The sequence below is a fragment of the Aphelocoma coerulescens genome, chromosome 6, assembly GCF_041296385.1.
Source record: "Aphelocoma coerulescens isolate FSJ_1873_10779 chromosome 6, UR_Acoe_1.0, whole genome shotgun sequence".
NCBI classification, from domain to species: Eukaryota; Metazoa; Chordata; class Aves; order Passeriformes; family Corvidae; genus Aphelocoma; species Aphelocoma coerulescens.
The window spans coordinates 23,915,771-23,940,468 of NC_091020.1; the positions used below are offsets into that span (position 1 = coordinate 23,915,771).

Genomic DNA, 24,698 nt, shown 5'->3' on the forward strand with positions numbered 1-24,698 from the left:
CAGCCCACCACTACAAAGCCATGTGGTGCCCAGTCCCAGCACCATCACCTCTGGATGCCAGCTCACCCCCTCCCCTCCACACCAACCCCTCCAAGGGGTGAGGTCCCCGGGAAGGGGACAAAGCCCACCCCAACCCCAGACCCTGCAGACCTGGAGCCAGACCCACAGCAGGGCATAGGGTTGAGCAGGTTCTTCTGCAGTTGCTGAGCATTGTCTGGGGATGAGGGTCAGCCCCCACTTGAGATTCCAACACCTTTTGGACCTTTAGGGTCAGTAAAGGTGTCAGGGCCAGGGTGTTCCCATGGGGAGCCTTACTAACGTGCCGTTCTCAAGGCCTCTGTCTGCCAGGATCCTGCCTCCTACAAACACTGCGGGTGGGAGGGAGGGTAACACAGGTTTGAATCCCCCCAGTCCTCACCCACCGGTGGGTCTCAACTGAGGAGGGACCCATCTGGGTGCTCCTGATGACAAGTGGCTCTGTCACCCTTGCACACACTCACCAAGCAGCCACCACCCCCTCTCCCAGCATGATATCCCAAAACCCGTTCCATGTCCCCACTCTCAGAACAGAGACACGACCCACTCCCTCCTCGAGCACTCCCTGCCTCCCTGCCCTCACCTCCTGTGCGCTCCCGAGGATAATTGCCATTTCCTCCTCTCCTTGGGCAAAACCCCAGTGTCTCCTCCACGCCTCGCTTTGCCTCGCCCCTCTGCCCAGTCTGTGGAAGCAGGATGCCCACACACTGGGAGCCTGGCAGGGATGGTGAGGCAGGGATGTCCTTGGCCAGCCTGTCTTACCCAGGTGGGGGGGCTTCAGGTGCTGCAAGGCAGCTGGTCCTCCACATCCCCTCCAAACCCCATTCCCTACCTTACCAGAGGCACAGCTGGAGGCTGTGGGGCCAGTTATGGGGAGGGCACTGGGGAAGGGGATGCCAGGGCTGAGACAGGGCTGCCCAAAGCTCCCCCTTATCCAGGGCACTGTGCCCATCCCATCCTGCAACAGCACTCCCTGCCTCCCACATGGCTGGAAGCCGAACCCAGCACAAATTGGAGCTTCGTTAGCTGCTGGCCTTGCAGTAGGATAATTAGTGCGTGAGTGCAGAGCAAGCTGAGCCTGGCGCGACCAGCACTGCGCTTTTACAGGCCCGAGCTTGTGAGGCTTTAATTAATTAACACGAGTCATTGGCAGCTGGAAACAGATCTATTTTCAGAGCTTTGCCTGCTCTGCTGCCCCCATGAGATTAACTGAAGGAATTTAGGGCTCCACGAGTTTGAAGGCCAGGGCCTTCCTCTTTGCATGGCTCTCCCAAGAGTCAGAGCAGGTTCCAGGCAGCAGGAGCCCAAACAGACCCAACCCTCTCCTGCGCTTGCATCCCTCTTATCCGCAGATCAGTTCTGCCAAACAGGGAGGTCTGGCTGCTGATTCAGTCCTAGCCCAGAACCAGGAAGGTGCTGGAAGGGGAATTTCCTATTGGGGCAGATCTAGAATCAAAGAATCATTAAGGTTGGAAGTGACCTCTGAGATCATTGAGTCCAACTTTTGACCAAAAAACACCTGGTCAAGAAAACCACAGCACTAAGTACCATGTCCAGTCATTTCTTGAACATCTTCAGGGATGGTGACCCCACCACTTCCCTGGGCAATCCATTCCAATACTTAATCACACATACAGAGAATAAATTCTTCATTATGTCCGACTTGAACCTCCCCTGGTGCAGCTTGAGGCCAATCCTCTTGTCCTATCCCTTGTTACTTGGGAGAAGAGACTGATCCTCACCTTGCTACAACCTCCTTTCAGGCAGTTGTAGAGAGCAATAAGGTCTCTCCAGAAAGTAATTTTTTCCAGGTTAAACAACCCCAGCTCCACCATCTGCTCCTCACAAGACTTACAGCCCTACAACCCCTATCCCAGACAGGGGGCTAGCCCAGAGCAGGGCAGCCTTTGAGTCACGACATGGTGCCTTGGGAAACCCATCTCCTCAAAACCATGCAAGACTTTATCTGTGACGCTCTCTCCCTGTTACTCCAAACAGCCTTTAGGACAAGGAAATGCTTTTGTGCCCTCATCATCAGCCCAGAGACTGGTTACTGTTTAATTTCTTGTTGTTTCACTTACACACTGTGTCCCACAGAGAGAGGACCAGGTAGAGCAGGCTCTGCTACGTCACAGCCCCATCCATACATGGGCCAGCTGCCCAGCACAGCACAGCCCCACCACTCCGGCACATGGCAAAACCAGGCAGATGCCAACACTCAGCCAGCATTTTTGGGTTCACCCGTCTCTGCCACACAACTCTACCCATGGCAGTGAGAAGAAAAGCTCACAGACAGTCCCTTTCACCCCTCAGATGCCCAGGGAGACAGGGCAAAGCCATGGCAGCTCTCATGTTTCACTTGGCACCACAACCCCATCCTAGCCAGCATCCCAAATGATGCGAGGAATTGTAACAGGGCCACAACACCATGAAATATTGATGGGATTAGCGCGGATCAGCTCTCCCAGCACACGTGCTGTGCTCACCCCAAGCCTGGGAGACGGTGACCTGCGTGCGCTCAGGTTGCAGCTCGGTGCCCAGGGTGGCAGCACTGCCGGGTGCTCCCTGCCAGAGACACTTCCCCAGCCACCACCAGCCTGCAGCCTTCCTGGGGGGACAGGAGGACCCCATCAGAGCACACAGCAACATGATTTAAGGTGCTTAATGCCTGACATTGCTCTGCCTCAAGTGCCTCAAGGTCTGCTGGGGGATGAACCATTGTCTGGCTTGGTTGTAGCTTGGCACCAATTGTCACCCTGGACCCCGAGGAACCCTCAACCTGCCTGCAGTCCCAAAACGTGCCAGCCCCCAGGCTCCAGCCCTCTTGCCCCCTCTCAGGTTTATCCTGCACAGCCAAGACCTTAGAGGATGTCCCACACATGGGGGTGTCCAGGGTGATGGTCAGGAGACCCCCACACTCCCCACTGCTATATGTCCCCTCTCCCACCACTGGGAACCAGGTTTGGTCAGACAGAGGATTTCATTATGGATCATAGATGTGTAAATACAGCTTAGCAGGATCAAATAACAGCCAGGATTAAATCAGAAATACACTGGCAGGGTGCACACCATGGGAGCAGCCTGTCACAAAGGGCTGTGTTTTGGGATTGCAGCACTAACAGGGCATCAGTGCCTATCAAACCCATGAGGTTGACCAGGATCCCCAGCCTTTGGTAGGAAACTGCTTCCTAAGGCAGGCCTGGCTTCTGCTCAGCAGTACCTGCAGCCTGCCTTTCCCTTGCCCCAAGCAGGAAAAGTGAGATAAAACTCCAGATCTGGGATTTGGTTTGCCAGCCTCTGTGGTCTGAGAGGCAGCAGGCATCCAACAGTTTCAAGCTCCTCTCCAGACTGGTTTAAAAGCCAGCTAGGAGTTACAAAATCATGGTGCTCCAGCAGCTGGGAATTTATGAAACCCACAAAAGAATTGTGAAACTCAGGCTAAGGCTGTGCCAGCCTGCACTGTGGCGAGAGGCACGTTACAAAGTCAAAACCACCAGCAGAAAAACGGGTACTTTCCCCTTTTGACGTGAGAAAGCAACAAGCAAACCAGCCTTTCTCCAGGCCCCTCCATCCCTCAACTACACTGTGAGACCTGCACTGCTGCTTTACCTGCCTCCATGGATAAAAAGCCCAGTGGGGAGCACACCAGCCCCACACCACGGGGTGAGTCTCAGTGCTCCAGCGCCCACCCTCTCAGCAGTCTCCTTTGCCCACCGCAGGAGCAGACTGCCCAGATTCCAGGCCCGCAGAGCTGTGTGAAGCAGAGGAACGGAAAAGACCCGATGGTGCTGCCTGGGCTCTGACAGCAGCACCTGGGGCTTCCCAGCAGCTGAGTACACACTCACCAGGCTTGGCTTTGTTTCTTGAGAGCGTCATGGGCTCGTCAAGCCAAGCGTGATGCTCCACAGATTAGCCCCGGGAAAAAAAAGATGTTCCAGAGGGCACAGAGCATGAAAGGCTTGGGAGCCTCTTCCCTTGAAGTCATTGAGCAAACTTTCCAAACCACTGTTTCTTCAGGCTGAGAGCCAGCGGGGAAAATTACAATTGCAGAAGAATTTGTCTGAGAAAGTTAGAACAAGATGGAAAAAGGCAGGGGCAGACCGGAAGAGCCAGCCCGTGCTGCAGCCCCTCCAGCCCAAGGCTCAGCTTCAGGGAGGGATGGGACTTTTCTCCCCAGCTCAGTACAGCACAGAGTTGCTGCCTCGACTTCCTGCAAGATCACATGCTGCATTTCTCCTCCCATAAATGTTTGGCAGGGGAAATTGGGATGTTTTGCCCAAGGCCATTTGTTGATGAGGGCTGCCAGGTGCCGGCAGCCCCAGCCGCAGAGCCAAGCACGGTGCCAGGGCAGATTTTCTCAAGGGAGAAGCCGCTGAGTCACAGCAGCCTCCGATCCGTTCCCACAAGCCCGGCTGCAAGAGACGCACGGGAGTTCACGGAGGACAGGCGCTCACACAGGGAGCTGGCAGGGTTTGGTTTGCTTGTCTGCAAACCTCTCTAAGCCAGCGGAAAGCATCTCCCTGGCTCAGGATCTGTCGGCAGCGTGCCCTCAGGGAAGGGCTGGTGAGACTGCGGCAGGGCAGGGTCCTGACCTGCCTTTCAACCAGGCAGAGCTGCTTCGGGATGCTCCTGCAGCATGGGGGGGAAACGCCAGCAGCCACTGGGAATTCCATTAGGGAATGGAGTTTTGGGGCTCAGTGTGGGGTTTTGTCCCAGCTCTGGGGCAGGAGCAGGACAAAGGTGGGTGCAGGCAGGGAAGAGGCAGAGGCATAGCTCCAGGAGAAGTGACTGGCTGGGCTGGACATTGGCAACCCCTCTGCGCATCATCATCGCAGCTGCTCCCAGTAAAAACAGGCAGGCTCCAGCCTGGCCAGGAGGCACAGGGGTGTCTCTCTCTGTTTCTGCAGTGGGGCACAGCCCCCTGTGTTTTCCCCTGCACGTCAGGTCAGGTCCCTGCCACACACTGCCTAGAGCAGCAACACAAATACCTGGCAGTGCATGAGGGCTGGGACAAGACTGGTGCCTTTTAAAAGCTGCCCTTTTGGGTGAGCCAACCTGCAGCCCCCAGAGCTAAAGCCAGGAAGGTGTTATGGCCACCAGCATCCACCCTCTGGGCCATAACACCAGACAGGATCCATGTCCCCACAGCTTCACCTCTTGGCTGTGTCCCTGTGCCCAAGCAACCTCTCTCCCAGCCCTGCCTCCTCCAGCTCAATGCTTGGATGACCTGTGGGCATCCTACCCCTCCTTCCCAGGCACCAAACCCCTACACTGCCGTCTCTGCCACCAAAGAAGAAACAACCCCAGCAGCGCAGTAAATAACACCCCACACACAGCAGAGCCCTGGCAAGCAGAGCCGGGCACATCCATCACTCTCGCAGTTTTTCTTCAGCTCTGACACTTTGATAGGGGCGAGGGGGTGGGGAAGGAAAGTAGCTTCCAGAATTTATGAGCTAGGATTTAAAAATACAATCTCCCAGAAGCGCTGCAAAACCCAGAGATGGCGAAGGCGAGTGGCTCAGAAGTTGCCTTTAGAAACGAATGCAAAAGCTGCACCTGCCTTGGAAAGAGGGATTCGAGAGACCTGCATGGCTGATGTCACAAACCACATCCCCAGTGGGATCATTTTGCAAGTCACAGCTCTCTGTGCTGTGCATTACAAGTGAAGTGAAAGGTAGAGGTAACAAATGATGGGTTAAAATCCCTCCAGCCCAATGGGAATGTCACCCTCAGTGCAGACAGCATTTGAACTGTCACCTTCAATCTCCTGGAGTTTCTCCTCTACATCCCTGACCTTCCACTGGAACATGCAAAACCAGCCTTCCAGCCCTTTTGGAAGCAGATCTCCTTTATGCAAAGAAAAGAGCTTGTAGCTATAAATTTAGCTGAAAACATCTCTGCCACAGGGAATCACGTATCAAATAATGAAGCCAAATGAATGTCAGGAAGAACAACCACAATATTGGAGTCCTTGGTCTTTACAGATGGACTGTCCCTCAGCAGGGTGCTGCAGAATGAACAGCTGAAAAATGTTACCCAGTCATTAAAAACATCTAAAAGTAATTTAGCCTGAGTGACAATGATGCTCAAAGCAAGTTGTTTGTCTGCTGAGATAAAATGAGCTATTTCAAGCTTGCCTTTTGTTGTAGTTTTCTTTTAAAGTCAGAAAGGGCTGAAAAATGCTGAGCTGACAGCCTCGCCAGCAGAGCCCTGGTGCTGTGGTAGCGCTGTGGGGAGCATCACCATGAGCTGCTCTGATCCCCCTGCCATCACTCTCCCGTATTCCCTGGAAGGATGCTCAGAATGGTCCGGGAAGATGGTCCCCGGGGCCACCACAGCATCTCTGCTGCATTACGCTGCCATTTAGGATGATGGTTTTGCTATGGAAACATCTCCCTCCTAACAACAGATCTGTCAGCACGTGTCCCAAAAGCAGACCAGCATTCATTACATGGTAATTTTTGCTTCCCTGTGATGGAGGCCAGAGACTTATCCTTCCCTTCCTTTTCTTAAAAAAAAACCCAACAAAATCCTAACAAAACCGAACAACCCGAAAATCTGGGTTCACAAATCAACAGCATGGCATGAGCCCAGGGTTCCTCTAAAATCTCCTTGTAAGCATATTTTTGGTGGGCTCTTTGGACATGCAGAGCATTTCAAATGCCCGGTGTTAAATATTTCAGGTGAAACCTAACTCCTCTAAGTGCAGCCAGCCTTACTCTGAAGCTCCAATTCAGTGAAATTTCCCAGCAGCCTTCAGGAATTGATTTGCTTCTTGCTGGTACCTTCTCTCTGTGCTGTTCAACTGAGTTAATGTATTCCAAAACCTGATTTTTTTTTCCTCCCCCTACATAATCAGATTTTTGGAGGCTGCAGTGAGATGCCTTACAAGCAGTTTTTGTCCTTAGGTGTTTTCTGAGCGGGCTGCATCCATCACGTCCTGGTGCTTTTTAGCACATCTCTGGACGAAAGGTTCATTCAAGAGTCAGCTGAATTCCTTTGATTCATGTTCCTGCATATCCATATAGCTAATTTACCTTTATTAAAAGGAAAAAAAAAAAAAAAAAAAAAGGAAAGAAGAGGAACTATTAAGAAGGACAGTGTCAAGGCCAGCAGAGCGAGGGCCGGAGGGCTGGGTTAATGAGCTGCGTGGTTGCTGCTGTCCAAGTGCCCAGGCTGGCTGGAGCCAGGAGCTGCTGCCCCAGCAGGGCTGACTCAGTCCTTCAGTGGGCAGACACAGGCTGCAGGATCCTGCACCCCTCTTGGAGAAGTCCCTATGCTTTGGGGTCTAACCTTACTTACTCCAGCCTTCTCCCTGGTATTTTCCAGAGGAGGGGCCCTGCGTGCGTTCAGCTTGGGCCAAGCCCCCTGCCCAGCCCGAGCTGCATCCCGGTGCTTTGGGGAGAAGGTGAAACACGAATATGGATAAATGGATTTGCCCTCACATCTCACAGGAATGCCTCTCTGTTCGCTCCCGTGGGCCGGACAAGGACGCTGCCCCCCTGCTGCCTGTGCCAGCAAGGTCACTGAGCTGTGCCCTGGCAAGGACACTTCCAAGGAGAGGCACCAGGGATTTGCAAGACACTCATCACAATAGTTTATTCTTGTCATTTCTGACCCTCAGGATAGGAAGAACATCAGAGCACTGCAGGCACAAAACAACAAGCTTTGTAGGTCATATCAGTGCATAAAGTACCATTAGGAACCACGACACGAAGCATGAATAATACTTCCTTTACTCCGTCATATACCTCAACGCCCTTTAAATAAATGCAAATGGATTTTTGTGGATGATGTTTGTACGAGATGCTTGCTCCGGGACTCGGAGCTGAAATGGAGCTGGAGCAGTAATTTTGTTCTCTCCCCTATGACAAGTCAGAGTGTCTGCAGCACCATCTTACAGGCTTAGTGACAGTCCAAGCCAACCCAGGCAAAAAAAACCAAGAGAACACTGTAAATCTTCCTCGCAGAGATTTATGCTCTGCCCGTTAAACCAGAACCACAAAACACACGTCCTTTCATGCTACCCTCCTCTCTCTGAAGGACATCAAGGCATGAAAAAACTTTGAAGGACTCCAAGCCTGGAAAGGGACCTTCAAGAGCCAATTGCATCATTTCTGAAAAGCCACCAACAGTCAGACTCGACGGCTTAAATCCTGAAATCCTTTCAGCAAATAATGACCTCGATTGCTAAAAATGATCAGATAACGCAAAGGCAGAGAGAGATGCGCAGTGAGTCATCGCCCCTCAAGCACTTAAACTCCCTTTGGTCTCAGCCGGAGCGGGGTGAGGTTGCCCCCAAGAGGCAAACCTGACACAGCAAGTAGAGAGGGAAAATGCTGAATTGTGCTCTAGAGGTACCCCATAGGAAGGACTTTTTTTTTTTTAATCTCCTCATCTGCTCTTATTTGTACTTCTCCCTAGCTGCAAACATCTATGGATGGGGTGGGAGGGGAGAGGAAGGAGGTCAGCTCTGGCATGTGGTTGGCTGTGTTCTGCTGGAGCTCCTGAACCACACAACTCGTTTTCCTAGTCTCACTCACAGGGTCATTAGAAAGATCAAAAAATGACACTGAGTTTTCTTCAGCCAAATGAAACATTTGATCCCATACACCTCTCCAGACTCCTTTAGAGCAAGGGCTGGCACCACCTTCAACAGCAACTTCTGTCTCAGGAATGGATGGGGAGACACAACGGTGGGCACGAGAGACAGTTTGGAAACTGTGAGATTACCTGAAATCCCTCAGCTGTTCACGTAAAGCATACAGGCAGTAACACCACACTGGACCAAATCCTAGCACCTTGCACAGGGTGAAGGAACAGGACAGACATCTGGGATACCTTCCCAGCACATACTCCACCCTCCAGGGATCAGCAGCCTGAAGCCTTCTCAGCCAGGGAGAGCCGCTTTCATTTCATAGACCCCGCTGCATTTTTCTGCCACAAAATGCTCTTTGAACCTCTAAGCTTTTAGCATCCACAACATCCTGAGGCAAGCAAATCCCCAGCTCCTGTCTCCTTTTGTTTGCTTTGAGCTTTCCTGCTAATAAAAGAACTACGGAGTCTGAAGCCATATTACAGAGCATCATTGAATGGCTTCTCCTTACTTGCCCTTTTTCAGGCCATTTGATTGCTGAGCACTCCATCTTACTTGCCAACATTACAGCTATTTCAGAGAGATGCAGTCAACTTAGGGCCACTGCAATTTATTCCTGTCCTTTACACACACGTACACACAGACTCCCCTCACAAAGGGCTAAACCTATGACATAACCACGGATTTAACCATTCCTGCAGCTGCTTTTTGAGAGGACACAGTTTAAACACCCAAGCTGAGATGCACCCAGGGTACTCACTGATCCTGCACCAGGCTCCTCGTGGGTCCCCCTGTCCTGCTCAGCCGGAGAACATTCCCGCATCCCCAGCACGAGTCCCTGCTGCAGCACCTCAGCTCACTGTCAGCTCCAAACTGGAAGCGTCATCTCCAAAATTACTGTTGCGCTGGCTCCTGCCAGACTCTTAATTAGAGGAAGGCTGACACAGTTTCTCAGCAAACGGCATTCGCATACTGCGGGAAAAAACAGAATGAGGGCAAGAGGAAAAATGGGCTAATCAGAGAAAATCAACTGGAGGCAAAAACACGTTGTGTTGTGCAAACCTTACAATAACAATGATGGAGCACAAAATACTGGGGGGAAAAAATGGGTTAGTACACAGGGGGGGCAGGCAGCACTCTGCAAAGGTGGAGGAGAGTTGATATGCAGTGCAGCATCTCAGCATCCTCACTTGGCAGGCCTCTCCCCACAGCCTGGTTAGGGCAAAGGGGACAGGCTCAGTTTCCAGCACACTGATCAATGTGTCTGAGAGCCTGAACGATGCTGTCTGTGGAGCCCACGGCTGCCCTGCATGATTTACGCTGCCTTTATGAAAGCCTGCAGTACGAATAAAGCATGAAACTGGGTGTCTTGTCCTCCTCTCCCCACCACTGCCCCTGGCAGCTTGAAGCTATTGTTTTTATTCCAGCTGCAGCCTGGCGGTCAGTCCGGAGAGGAAAGAGACCCTCTGCTCCTACATCTGCTCCGAGAGCCAGGAATTTCATCAAGCCTCGGGAGAAGAGAGCCTGAGACCCAGAGGCAAAGTCCCAGAGCCTGCGTGCCAAGCCCCAGCTCACAGCGCTCACTGCTCGGGTGAAGGACTCGGCCCGTAGCACAAAAGCAGCACAAATCCATTTACCTCTTCTGCTTCGCTCTGCGAGAGGAAGGAGCATCTCTCGCCCGGCTTCAGGCAGCTCCAGCCGCAAATGCAAACCCAAAGGGAAGCACGGGGACAAGGGTGTGTGAAAATGGCCCCTTCATCCACCCCTACGCACCATACGGGCCAAACCTGCCTTGAAAAGCTTTAGGTTTTCCCCCAGGCTGATGGCAAAGGCACTTTGATGACAATGAAGGGAACAATTCCAGCGGAGTTTCCATCCCCTCCCCTGTGACTTCCCTACAGGGAACTGGAAGGTGGCAGGAAAGCTGAAGGAGGTGAAACATTAGCAGCAGCTCACCACGCAGAGACAAGGCAGGCATTCAAAAAAAGTACAACGTATCCGAACGCTACTTAAAAGCACCCTGAAAGTACAGGACTGGCTTCCTCCATCCAGACCAAAATATCAAGATGGGAAGACGCGACTGTTTTTCTTCTCTCACCACCCAGCCTTGCTTTTGATACCAGATAGAATAGTCCCTTTCAAATTCCTGACTGCAAAGGCGAGGAAGCACTGGCTGAAAAAAGCATCAGTCAGGCAAAACTAAAAGCCTCTCCGCAAAGAGAAGCCCTTCGAGGAATTTAGTTTCTCGAGGATCCTCCCCACCAGCAGCCCACGCCTGTCCCCAGCACTGAAAGCCCTTTTCAACACGTGATAAGAAGGGGCCCTGCCAGTAAAGATGGCAAAATAAGCACAAGACAAAACATGAAGGCATATCACAGCCTGGGGGGAATATGGGGAAACAACAATTAAAGGAATTCTGGTAAGTGAAACCGCAAGGAATAAGCTAAACCCACGAATGATTGTCTGACCTCTCTGGGCAGCTCCTTTGGAGCTCCTCAGCAGCTGCTTAGGCTCCTACAAGCTCATCAAACCTCCCCTCTGCTCAAAGTCAGCCAGTCCCAAGAGCCTTTTCTCTCTCTCTGGATGCAGAAACAAGCACTAATACAGCAGTGGTAACAGCTGCCCCACTGGGGAACTTTGGGCAAGAAGCAGTTTTCCAAAAGCTCACAAACCCAAGGAACAAGACCCCAGAAAAATCAGGAGGGTCATCTCCAGCAGAAACCTTTCTGATTTGCCCTTTTCAGTAAAACAAAAATACACAACCATCACAAACCGGTGGAAGACAAACAAAAAACCAAAATACAAACCTCAAGCCAGATACTGTGCTATGCATATAGTTCTCCCGGGAAAGAAAACAAACATACAAGACCAGCGTTGGCACCTGTAGCTCTAGTATTCCTGCTACTGACAGGAGCAGCAGAGGGACCCAACTACCTGGAAGCACTTGCTTGAATCTCCACAGCAGCACAGTCTCTGTTGCAGCCCCTGTGCCCAAGTGCTGGTCCCCAGGGTGGGTGCTGGACAGTGCTGAGCACAGGCACCTCTAATGGAGACAGAGCTGGCTTTCTGTGCTCAGAAAACCAGCACTGCAGCATCCATCCCTCAGTATTAAAAGTCTTTCTTCACTGAACTGCTGCCTCTAAAGTGCCTTTGCAGCAATCTAACCAGATGCTCCACCAATAATAACCACACACTTCAGGTGTTCCAGTCACCTGCTTTTCCCAAAGACATTCTCAACTCAATCATCAGCGTCGGGGGTTTCAGAGAGTTCCTGCAGCCACTGCATCAATGAAGTGTCCTCCTGACCTTCAGCCAGACCTACCTGCAAGTCATTAATCACTTCTGAAATCCCCATCCATTACCAAGTTCCACAACAGGAACAGTGAGAATATGAGATGCACAAATAGTTTTGCTGGCAGGTTTCTTCAACTTTTAAACAAGAAGTGTTTGGGTTATTTTAAGCCAGAGAGAGGCTTGTCAGAAAATTTAAAAAAAAAAGGAGAAAAAAAAAGAAAAAATAAAAAGGCAAGGGGCTACAAATACATATTTTATAATCAGACTTTAATTTTTTCTGTTATAACTGCAATAAAGTGCACCTACTTCCACATGAAATGTGATAATCTGGCTCTTAATACAAAGATAGACCTCAGTGCAAAATGCTTCTCTGAAGACATCCAAAGCAGTTAAGACCTTTAGTGTGCAAACAACCTTTTCCAATGCATGTAAGTCCTGGCTGAGGGGCAGCAAATGAGTTGGCAAAACACAAGGGCAGCAGGTTTACTATTTCACTGCCAGGAGCCCCTTGGAAAGGCCCTGTAGTGATCACCTCGGTAAGGATTCTGATGAGCATCAAATTCAACCCACATCTAGAGTTCAGCTACAAAACAGATGGAAGAGAAGTGCAGACAAAGCAGGAGTGGGGGAGAGAGGGAAAGTGCTAAAACGTATACATGGGCAGTAAGCATGGAAACACAGGACTGGCTGAGCTGAGAATGATTTCAAGACTCTCCATCTATAGTAAGCTAATCAGCTGTGAACCCAAGAACTGTAACATGTGCCACAATAACAAAATAGGACCTGCAGCCATTTTTTCTGGTGTGAAACAGAGCCCATTTTGTCCAGGGACATTTAACTAGAAAGGTGTGTCTGGTTTTATTTTTCCATTGTTCTGTTAAATAAAAGTAAATATAAAAGTGGTTATTTTGTGTGGAAAAAACCCCAAACCTCAGCAGTTTCAACATGCTTTGAACTGCAGTACAAAAGCTGTTCATCTAAACCCCTCCCCTTCTTCAAAATATACATGCCAGCAATGTCAACTTTACACGGTAAGAAAATATATACACATTAAATACAGTAAACATTCTGCATTTTTTTAACCTTTATACAATATTAGTGAAAAAAAATCATTAATAAAACTACATACAATATATTCAACAGAGTAAGCAACTGTTACGAGAGGGAAGGCAGATGAGCTATCAAAGACAGCAAAAGATGGCATTGACATAACGATGTTAACACTCAAAAAGAAAAAAATACATTTAGTATGAATTTGCAAATGTCATAGATTTCCTCTAAGATGTGTCCATTCTATAGCAGTTCCTTTATATGTAATATACATAATTAAATTTGAAGGTTTTGTGGGTGGCAGGTTTTTTAAGCCTTATTTTACATTCTTATTGTACAAGACAGGGTAATCTACAAGAATTAAAACAAAACAGTATTATAAAACACACATGTTGATATTATTAAAAAATCTTACTTATGGGAATCCCCATTGGTGCTGCTACCCAATACCTTAACTTTCTCTTCCTATATACACCCATCCTACAGACAAACCACAGTGTAAGATTGAAGTGACAGCATTTGCACAGATAGCACAAAAGGAGATCACACCTTCCTCTGATTATTCCAAAAACAGCTCCTGGAGCTTTGGGCACATATTGTGTGTGCAGCAGGACTTCACACCAAGGAATTCAGTCTTCATATGGCTTTCACAGTCTTTACACAGGTGAGCCAAATGCTTTTCTCAAATCTCCACGGAGATGATATTTTAGGATTAGTATTTTCTCCATTTAAAGAAAGTGCAACTGTTGGATTTTGTATTTTTAAGAGACACTGGATGTTCATACCAATTCTGCTTTGCAGATTACCATGATTCAGCCCAGATCTGAACCACTTCCTCGCCTGCTCACAACAGGGGAGGTCTAACACTGTTTCTGAACTTGCATGTCATGTCACAGGGCAGTTCTTCCCCAGCCAACCTAAAACAATGCTTGCAGGTATGTACTGGCAAGAAAATGAATACATACTGTTTTCAAATATGTCTTGTGATTAGCAAGGGAAACAAGAAAACTTCCCTCAGCTTTCAATATGGTAAAATATTTATAGCCAATTCTTATAGGGCTATAGGAACAGCTGGGGTTTTTTCAGTTTATCCACTTCAATTTTTCAGAAGTAGAGCATTTGTAGTAAAAACCAATGTTAGTCAAATCACATCCTCATGTGTCTAGTACTTGTCTGAATCAAGCTCAAGTTCTAACTCAGGTGACTGATTTCTTCTGTTCCAAGCAAGGTGAAGTTCCATTCATTCTATATCTTCTTTGATTTCAGTTTCTCTGTTACTTTCCCTTAATTAGGCAAGATTTCATGAATCTGGCTCCCAGAAGTCATGCAGTTTTCCCTGAAGAGTAAAAACAAATTAGTACACAAGTCAGAAATCCAGTGTCAGAAGAACTGAGTAGAGTAGGCAAATGCTTAGCTTGGGAGCACCTCAAAGTGCTGGAAAAGGTCCCTGGAATTTTATTCTGAAACATTTGCCAGTTTCCCATATGTGAATCAACCCCAAACATCTCAGAAAAAACAACTCTGAAAGAGCTACCTCATTATCAACTTTCATTAATTGCTAAGCAGATCCTGCAGCCATGTGTTACATGTGTTGCTCCCCACTCCAGAACATGAAATCACACACAACTCTTCTTTTTTGCACATGGTTGGGAGAGATTAATAGTCTTTACAAATGGTTAATTATAGAGTTTTTAACTGCAATCCATACTAGGCATATATGTATAACTTAAATTTTATGTAAATGATACTCTGCATTACTGGAAAGCTAAGCTTTTCCAAGAGAGAGAGCTTTATGTTCCAAGACAGGACTCAAACACTTGGTCTGATCACATTACAACAGAAACTTTAAAAGGTTGGAAGAAACAGCTCTGAACTTTGGATATCATAGAAATTATCCACCTATTCCACCAAGGCCGGCTAGGTGTCACAAAGGCAAATATTTCTGAGGCTTATCATGGCATTATTTACTACTGTGTACTTCTACAAACACGAGAGGCTTTGCTGAATCACGGCATGAAATTTTACACATTCAAAGGGGGAGAAGTTGTCGAGAGCCCTTAAGCATATGTGAATAAAGCCCTGGACTCAAGAAGTCTCAAAGCCACATGGTGCCAGACCACAGCAGGAAGTGCCTCACTGCATTCCTGCCCCAACGTCCTTTTGGAAGCATCTGCTAATAGCTGTAATCAGAGACAGGCCCTGTGACTTGACTCAAACTGGGATTTCAGTGTATGACACACACCTTCACAAAACCAGCACTTTTAACGATGGAGAGATCTTGGTTTTAACGAAGCCAGCAAAGTAAGAATTTTAATAAAAATCCATTCTAATACATCTAAGTGTATTTCACAGCCACACCATTTATGAAGAAAATTTCTTGAAAAGAATATGCTATTTTCAAGTGCTAAAAAATGAGTTACATGCACCCTGCAATGTGAAAAGAGAGAAAATGGTTTCATTACAGTACCTGAGTAAGCCGAGTGGTTTGTATCACGTCCTGCCATTTGCCATATATCCTAGCAGCCAAGCCTTTTACCTGTAAATTCACACTGATTACTTTAGCCATTTATGTTTAAAAAGGCAAAATCATACCCCCCCCCCAGCTTTAAACTCATAAAACCCCAGATAACCCAACCTACAAGGTTTACTGGAAAGGAACAATTTTATTGTCACTAAGTATCATCACATCAACTTCAGATCCCTGTAACTCGTGACTCTGAATTTAAAGTCATGCACTCCACAAACACATTAGAGGCACATGACTCCCTAGGTTAAATGTTTGGAATCACTATGCAAACCTCTGGCCTCCAAACACCACCTCACCCCTGGATCATGAGGTTTGTCACACAAGTCTGTTTATACCTTAAAGGTGCAACTGCAGCCACAATAGCCAACAATGCAGCACTGGCTGCTTCTGAAACCAATTCCTTGTACATAAACCTGTGCTTTTTCATAACCAATCACAAGCAGGTGTTTAATCCAAGCCATTCACACTGAGATTTGCTTCATATGCTGTGCTAAAACCCAGCACAGTGGCATCCTCTAGAAGTTATTGCTGTATTACACAAATGAAGCAATGGAGAAAACCAGAGTAAGATTTTCCCCTTTCAATGCAAAGGCAAATAGAAACTGAAGTGAAAGTGACCAGAGATACAACAATCCAAGGCAAGAGTAATTAACTTGTTAAAAGCATCCATGCTCCACTAATCTGGCTGAGTAAGAAAAGAAGAATGTTTTTGAGAGGTAAGTAAGCACACAACTGCAAATGTCTGATTTAAAGCTGAAGAAGCCAAGGCTTTTCAAAGTTGGGGCTGATCACTGTCACTGAGCTGACTTGGGTTTGTTACAACAGCATGCAAAGCATGAAGGTCACAAAATTAGGACTACCAGTAGTAAGGCCCACATCACAAAGCAAACAAAAGGCAACTGTCCAAGCTTGATGCTACATCACATACACTGTTGGCTTGAATCCAAAGCATTTTTAATTAACTCTTTCATTTGGAAAATAAAATGGAGACTCGTGCAAGACAGGCAACTTTTTCAGTCCTCTGTATCGGGCCCTGCATGTAGGCTCTGCTCTTACAACTGGAGTCAGCTGTCAGTGACTGCCACAAAGAGAGAGAGCAATTCTGTGGGCCTAAAAGTTGAGATGCCTGGCTAAAAGGGAGACCCTAAAAGTTGAGATGCCTGGCTAAAAGGGAGACCCTAAAAGTTGAGATGCCTGGCTAAAAGGGAGACCAGTCACATTTTACAGCTGTTAAAGAGTCCTGTTGTTAGCAAAAGGAGTATTTTCAGTGAATTAAAATGGGTATGTATTTATGCCCATGCAAAGACATGATGCAGACAGGAAAAAAACCCCACACCCATGAGGAACTCCTAGAATTTCCAGGGCTGGGATGAGGGAACAACATGCATCACAAACACTAAAAACCACCCCAAAACCAAACCAAAACAGAAAAATCAAGTTTTGCATCTTACCTTCGACCGATAAAACAGCCTTGCATCTTCCCTAATATCACCTTTTACGTGCTTATCTAAGGCACGACAAAGCTTCAGTAAGTGTTGCTAAAGACAAAAGTGTACAGCTATTAAATCCTCCATGTCAAAACTACAGGCTTTATTCAAATATTATAGCAATTTAAAAATTACATGCTTCAGTTTGAATGTTTCTCAGCAATACACAGTAAAGAAAGGGGAAAGAAAGGAAACAAGATCACATCATAAGATCCTCTATCTGTTGCTGGCATGCTCCTGGTAAAACAGGTCTGAGTTTTTAAAAGCAGGTTCAAAGTATAGCAGAGCTGTCCAACACAAATTCTAAAGTTCCTACTAACTAATTTGCAAATCCTTTCTGTCCCCAAAGTAGCGAACACAGTGCAGTGCCACTCACATTTTTTATCAGCAAAAAAAGTTCTGAAGCTACAATAGCTAAAAATAATCTTTTCAGTAATGAGGACTTGGGTAATTTCTTTTGTAGGAATTGGCTGAGCAGGTAAAATATATCCAAGGTTTATGTGCTGATCTTTTATTTCTCTCTGAATTTCTCATTACTTTAATAAAGCAGTTCTGCACTTCATAATCTCCTGATAATGACTCCCAAGGTCTTTCACATTCTGTTAATTTCTTCATAAAATTCCTGTTTTCAGTCTATCACTGAGCAGCTGTCAAGAGGCTCCACTCTGCAGAACAGGTGAGACATGCTGAAATTCTATTTATAAACATTTGCTGGTGTCTCAAGGCCACCTCAATTTACCCCCTCTAACTGGAAGAGGGCCAGAAATGCAATAGTTAAGACTGATTTTACACCAGTCTAGCTTGCACAATATTACACCACACCCCTCTTGTCACTTGATGGCTAACAGGTAAGTGAATAATAGAATTTTTCTTCATTAAGAGATTGAGACATTAAAAAAAAAAAAAAAGAAAATACCAAGTTCTCCAGAAATCTAAGTTGTAAACTGAGACACTTTAAACCCTCCAAATGTAACCAAACATAATTGCTTTATATCTCTCAAACAGTTCATATGACAGATTTCTTAAAAGCCAAGAGTGATTCCACAGGGCAGAAGGTTTACACAAACACCTTGCAGCAGCAACTCCCAGCAAATGATCACAGAAATCTGAACAGGAATACTGCAAGGCTAAGCAGAAAGTATTACTTATAAGATGTTCACATCAAATGGCACAAAGGAGCTACCACTACAGAGAGGAGCTACAGTCCTTGCTTTCACTTCCTGCACTCCAGCACTGGAAACTGTAATGTGCTTGAAAATATTTGACTGGATGTTTTTAAAGTGGTTTTCTCCTAGACTGAAAAATCTCAATCCTACTTCCAAAGTTGATAGGATCATTTGACTAAGAATTTCTGCATTGTGTTTATCTCCAGATACTTTCTGAGAAAGATTAACACAGCAAATGCAAGCTCATCCACAGCCTAATGTTTGAAGGCAGCTCCGTTTACAGAAACACAGAAGAGATTTTTCTCTGCAGTAAACACAGGAAGTAAACAGGGAAGCTCTTCTGCATTTACCCTGCTCCAGAAGAGAAGTTTCCCCCAGTGCTATTATGCACTGGTGATCTTCTATCACATGATAGCTCTTACCAAAACAGCCTGAATGTGCATGATAAACAATACTTTAAAATCTAAAGATCTAGCCACTAAAGTTACTTACCCTTTGACTGGAATTCACAACGTCAAGAAAACTGGCTTCACTGACTAGATGAAGGAGGACATAGATTAGGTAGTATACCTGGAGAGAAATCAAAAGCTTTAGCAGTCAAAGCACCATTATAACTCTTCACATCTACAAACAGCACCATCTCTGATTTCTGGAATGAATCCTCCAACAGCCACACCAATGGACAAGTTTACCAACTTATCTGCCTAAATAATTGGAAACAGTATAGTCACACATTAGAAACATTTTAAAACACTATTACATTGTTTTAAATAACCTAAGTAGCCCACAAAGTTTTCTGTGGTTTTAATACTGAAAACTAAATTCAGCAGTTAGCTTTATTTTCCCATCATCTACCTCCAGATCAAAACACTTGCTGAGAGATTCCATGATAACCACTCAAACAACCAAACCAATACTCAATTTTCGGATGGATGGAAATACTAAACCTTTCTAACACTTGTTTGAGAGAAGAGATTAATAAAAGATTCATAAATCTTTTTCTGAAACCTGCAGGTGAAGGTTTGGCTCAGCACCAAACACTTTTCACTGTTTACATCATGAGGGAGGGAAGATCATCCTCTGATTACAGAAGTTGGGACTCAAGACATCCTCATGACTCAGAAAATCTGACCATTTCCCTGTTTATAAAACAGCCCAATACAAGTTCCTCCACCACAGGCTATTTCTTTCCTTCCTCCATGACTATAACCAAAAAAAAAAATATTTTAAAGATGAACAGTAACAAAACAGTGGATTTACAGTTCCACATACAGAACTGTCCATAGTTAAAAAGTAAAAGAAACATTCCCCAAGTCACATAAAATATATAAATACATAAAATATATAAAAGATGCATAAAAAACAAAAGCAGAAAAGCACTATTGGCTATATACCTCATGTTCTAGTTCTGCATGAAGGTGGTTTTCATCATCTTTCTGCTCCTTCAGTCCTTCTCTCATCTCTCTCATCTTCTTCAGTAGATAAGAAGGTTTCATACACACGAGAAAGTGATGCAGAAGAAACATCTACAGATACAAGCATTAACAAATTGGACCGATTTACTGACAACAGCAAATTGGAAACTGAGTGTCACTACAATATTAGCTGTCTATTAAGACAAGGACAGAAGAAGGATTTTTAATTAGCAAGGAGGTTTTCATGCTTTGAGCCATTTTTGATTATTCACAGACTTCAGTGTTCATACACTGCCTCAATAAAAGATCAAACCTACGATAAGATTGCCTCCACAAGAATACAAAAGGAAGATAAAGAAGTGTAGACCTCTTTCCAATGACTACAATTAATGTTTAGACACATAAACAAGCACTTACAAGCTGCAGAACATGCAGATTACACGCAAGGGCAAATATACTTTTAATACTAATCTAAACAAACAGAAAATTATTGATTGGTCATTTTGCAAGGTTCTTGAAAATAGGCATACAATATTAAAACATAAAACACAAACATACAATATATATATATGTTTTCTAAACTTCCAAATTATACAAAGAGAACACACGTAAGCAGTACCTGCTTGTCACTGTCATCAGGTATTTCTACATGTTTTTTATGAAGAAGTTTTGCAATTATCACTAGGCTAAGACGTCTTCTTACTTCCCTGAAAAACAATTAAAAAAAATTATGTCCCATAGAATTTCTCAAATCCACAGTTTCTACAAAGTATGTGAGGCTATGCGTGGCTTCCCTAGACATAAACTTGCTTGCAACTATTAAACAGGATTTTCTGAATATAGGTGCTATATAAACCAGTAAGTAGGCTAGTAAAACACAAGTACCCTTAATCTCATTGCAGCTCAGCTTCTGCACAAGTAAACAATGCCATACACTCCTCTCCAAGCCTGAAGTTAATGACCCAACTAATTCTCCTTGCTCAGTTACATTGTAATTTATTCATTTCAAAGATACAGAACTCAGAATGATGCTTAGAAGCAGACATGAATCACCCAAAGAAAATTTAAATTTTGGTCATTCAGACAAGAATTAGAGCGATGGATGTCAGAACCTCAAGCTAAGCCTTTCTTTGCTACAGGGTACCAAGAACCCACAGCCCAGAAACTACATAAAAGATTTAACAATGCTTTTTCTCAGCAGAGGTGATCAGGAAGCTACACATGCACACCAAGAATTGCACATACATCTGTAACATATGAGAAAACACAAATGCCTTTTTTTTTTTTTTAGGTGCCATGTAATAAATACTACATTTTTTAGACTTTGGGCTTATACAAATAAACCAGCTGTTAATGACCCCACATATTTCTGATGTTACAGTGTCGTTACCTTCCACGCTCAATCCAGCTGGGCACAAGCTGAACAAGCCACAGGAGGTTGTGTTGATTACTGGAGAGTTCACTCACTGCCAGGCACAGCTCAGGCATCTTTAAAAGAACAACAAAACATCCTGAAATTGGAGAATGGCTGTTTGTTTTATTTGCAAAGGAGCACATACCTACTCCCCAGAAACACAGGCAACATAAGTGATAAAAGGAACTGATCTAACAAGAGATGAGGTACATAAAGAGATTTCTGCATTGCACCTGAAGGTGAGTCTGCTAAATACTATTTAAACTAGGGTAGTTGAGATCAGAATGTTTTTAATGACATCTTACCAGCATAGTGCAATAATTTCTTCATTCTTTCAAACTACCATTTTAAACATACAGCTATTTCAGCACACATAATCTTAAGATAAACAAACTCTTTTAGAAGAGGACAGGCAACTTAATGTTACGCAACAAAAACCCTCTCAGTAAGCCCACCCACTTCCTAAATCTCACACAAACACAGAGCTTTGAATTTTTCATATTATTATACCTACTATTATTGAAAATTCTGTATTACATTTTCAGCCAGTACTTTTCTGATATGTCAAAAAAGAAAAATAAAAGAAAAAGAAAACTTCAAAACAGAAGTTGCAGTTTCACAAAACTAGTGCAATAAATTTATGAAGTTACCTTTGCCTCCCAGTCTTTTATATTCATCAAAAGCTTTACAAAAAGGCACTGAAAATCTATCAGAGGAACTTGTTTTAACTGTTTCTCCAAGCTTATTTTAAATAACAATATAAGCAGCAGCCACATTTCTCGATCAGTATATCCATCTTGAATTACTGACATACAGAAACCTAGAAACTTTAAAAGAAATACAAAGCATTAAAACCCAGAATTATTTCAGCTTATTTTGAAGCATGATGAGAACTTAAGTTTTCCACACTCACATTAAAATATACCTCAAATGACATACTGTTTTGGCAACACTTGTGTACTAACATGTCCCCATCTCCCAGTAACAGCACCATTTTTTTTTTAATACCTGCTGGAGACTCTTTTTTTTTTTTGAGCAATGACAATATTCCCCAGACACTACAGGAGCAGGAAAGATCTTTCTCTACTACATAGATAATCCTCCTTTAATTGAAGGAAAGGCCAAAAGATTTTCTAAATACTCCAGTAATAGTGAAAACTTAAATCAGTGGATAGTTTCTTCTATGTGAGGGAGCCAAGATGTTCTATAAAGTGCCACAGCTGGAAAAGAGAGGCAGCAAAACTCTGCAGTTGTGAGTGAAGCCAATGGAAGTCAAGAAACTGAAATTAGCAAAATGCCTGCAATAAACTCTGCTGAGTGTGAAGCTGAAGCCTCAGGATAGCATCTACTCAAAACACATGCTCAGAACTAGACTGCAAACCCAATCCTCCCTCTCAAAAGAAAACACAAACACAAAAAAAAGAAACCCAACCCACAAAAACCTTGGAGTTTTCTCACCTTAATCACATTAATTAAATTGTTTTCAAGTAGACTGGGGAAAGCTGGACTGGCAGAGGCTATGTCTTCTCTTGGCTGCTGTTGACTCACTGTTTCTTGCACCTGATTTCTAATAGAAGAAACACAATCTGAGCAAAAAATGAACGATTTAAAAGCCCACAAAGGTTTATTAATACCAAACTGAAGAAAAAAACTAAAAAACCCTGCATGTTTCCAAATGCCTTCAAATCAAAATAACCCTCAGTTACACAGCATCTAACACATCTAACTCAACTTGTAGCCAATTATTTTGCCCAGCTATTTAGCCAACATTCCTGCAAACCTTTATTAAGAAGATGCAGGACAAAGGACAATGCTCTGGTTTGCTGAATCCTTACCTAGAAGGCATTGTTTGAATTCCAGGGTTATTTATTCTTACTAAGACCTGAGCCAAGAACTAAAAAAGTATGGGAAGGGAAAGAAGAACCTTCTGATTCTACATTCTAAGCACAAGACTTGCTTTCACAGGATCTAAGCAATAAATATCAAAAAGAAAACACTTACAAAATATCATGCTCATTGAAGGTGGGTTGAAGATGTTCCAGTGGAAAGAGAGATCTGAACCCAATACCCATATTGACAAAAACAGCTGATATATCAGCTATTGAAGGAATCCATGGTTTAAACTGTTCATCACTGAGGGAAGCTACAAAAAAAAGACATGGAATAGATTAGTTTAAATTTAGCTCTTAGCATTAGATCCTTTTAAGGAAAACAAGCTCAGCAGTTTGCATCAATTCTACCAGCCCTCATCTCAGAGGAGTCAGTACACTGAACAATAAGATTACTTTCAGAACAAGGAGGGAGGAAAAACAGTCTAACACAGTATTTTACACTAGGGAAACATCTTGCCTACATAACAGGTCAATTACTTTTAAGTTCCACCCATTTTCCAGCACAGCTCTCTTTCATCACAAACAGCATAACAAGCAACAAGGTAATATTTTCATCTAAGAGAACCCATAAATTACTGCCTGTGTAGGTAAAGGTAAGAGGGTGTTATCAGAGTGGGACTGGAAGTGGAGCTAAGCAAGATTTGAAAACAGGCAAGGTTTCTGGAACAGAAGTGGTAAACAAGGAACTCCCAGCCTTAACTGTTTGAAAGTTCATTCATTATCTTGCACTGTTCATTCAGAATCAAGCCTAATGCCAGCAAGGCACAAAACAAAGGAGGCTATATTCCCTCTTATATCAGCTCTGACTTCAAACAAGAATTAAAATATGGGGTACAATTTGGACAGGCCTGAGCAAATACTTCAAGAGAACCACATTACTTTAACAATGTTAACTGGTAGCCTTAAATGAATGTCACTTTTGATGGATCTGAACGAAGACATGGGGAACATACAAAGGAACTTGTAGTAGAGAAATATTTGAGTACAGACAAAGGAAGAAGACAAAACACAGAAGATATTAGCAGCACTGTGGGCTGAAGCAGATCCTTCAAAGTGTTGCTGTGCAGGTGTATGATTCACTTCACTTTTGTCATTTATCTGGAAAGTAAATCATGAAGTGCTACATACTGGGTATGACAATGTGAAAAACATCTTGTAGTCCTTAAGCTACAAATGTCCACATCATCCAAAGTAAAAGATGGAAAGGAGGGCAAGCTTTTGAGCAGACTGGGCTTCTCTTCAGGTCAACTCTATTTGTGAAATATCAGAAGTGAGTTTAAAAGGCTCTGTACTGGAGGCACTGCTCTGGAAGTACGTGCCAGGAACACATACTGTGGTACAGCTGGCACATACTCAGTGAAGACCAACCCCCAGCATTTCTGCATTACAGTAGTAAGAAAAGAGCCTAAATTAATCCAAAATCACCCCACAGAACTAGTACCTTTTACTTCCTCACTAAGACTTTTATAAACTGAAGAAAGGAGAAGTGCTTTCATTCAGGTGGTCAGTTTTCCATCTTTCAAATACTTACAGTTTTTTAGTGTTATCTCCATCAATCTGTCTAAGATCTGGGTGGAAACACAATAGTCAGGATGAATAGACATCATCTGTGAAGAGAGAAGAAGCTACACATCAAAAACCAAGCTGCATGATGGCATCAGTTTTCTTTTAATTAGAAAAAAAGCCCACATCAAACCAGAACAAAAACAACACCAAACTTCTCAGCAGACTAAAATGAGTAACAGATTAAAAAACAAACAAACAAAAAAACCTAACCCCAAAGCCCCTAAAGCAAGATACACTAACAGAATACTGTGAATA

At 44.6% G+C, this 24,698-nt stretch overlaps 1 protein-coding gene across 2 annotated transcripts in view; it reads right to left on the bottom strand.

Annotated features, from left to right (window-relative positions):
- Positions 1 to 12,176: 12,176 nt before the first annotated feature.
- SLF2 (SMC5-SMC6 complex localization factor 2) overlaps positions 12,177 to 24,698 on the bottom strand; it is a 29,823-nt gene continuing 17,301 nt past the window's right edge. For both annotated transcript variants that reach the window (XM_069019896.1, XM_069019895.1), the window contains exons 10-20: positions 24,409 to 24,484; positions 22,987 to 23,128; positions 22,444 to 22,552; positions 21,636 to 21,812; positions 20,962 to 21,059; positions 20,191 to 20,278; positions 19,551 to 19,682; positions 18,649 to 18,726; positions 16,955 to 17,041; positions 15,444 to 15,512; positions 12,177 to 14,312 (exon numbers count right to left, since the gene is read on the bottom strand). In XM_069019896.1, coding sequence (XP_068875997.1) covers positions 14,277 to 14,312; positions 15,444 to 15,512; positions 16,955 to 17,041; positions 18,649 to 18,726; positions 19,551 to 19,682; positions 20,191 to 20,278; positions 20,962 to 21,059; positions 21,636 to 21,812; positions 22,444 to 22,552; positions 22,987 to 23,128; positions 24,409 to 24,484 — 1,092 coding nt within the window. In that variant the 3' untranslated portion in view covers positions 12,177 to 14,276. The remainder of the gene's footprint in view (positions 14,313 to 15,443; positions 15,513 to 16,954; positions 17,042 to 18,648; positions 18,727 to 19,550; positions 19,683 to 20,190; positions 20,279 to 20,961; positions 21,060 to 21,635; positions 21,813 to 22,443; positions 22,553 to 22,986; positions 23,129 to 24,408; positions 24,485 to 24,698) is intronic.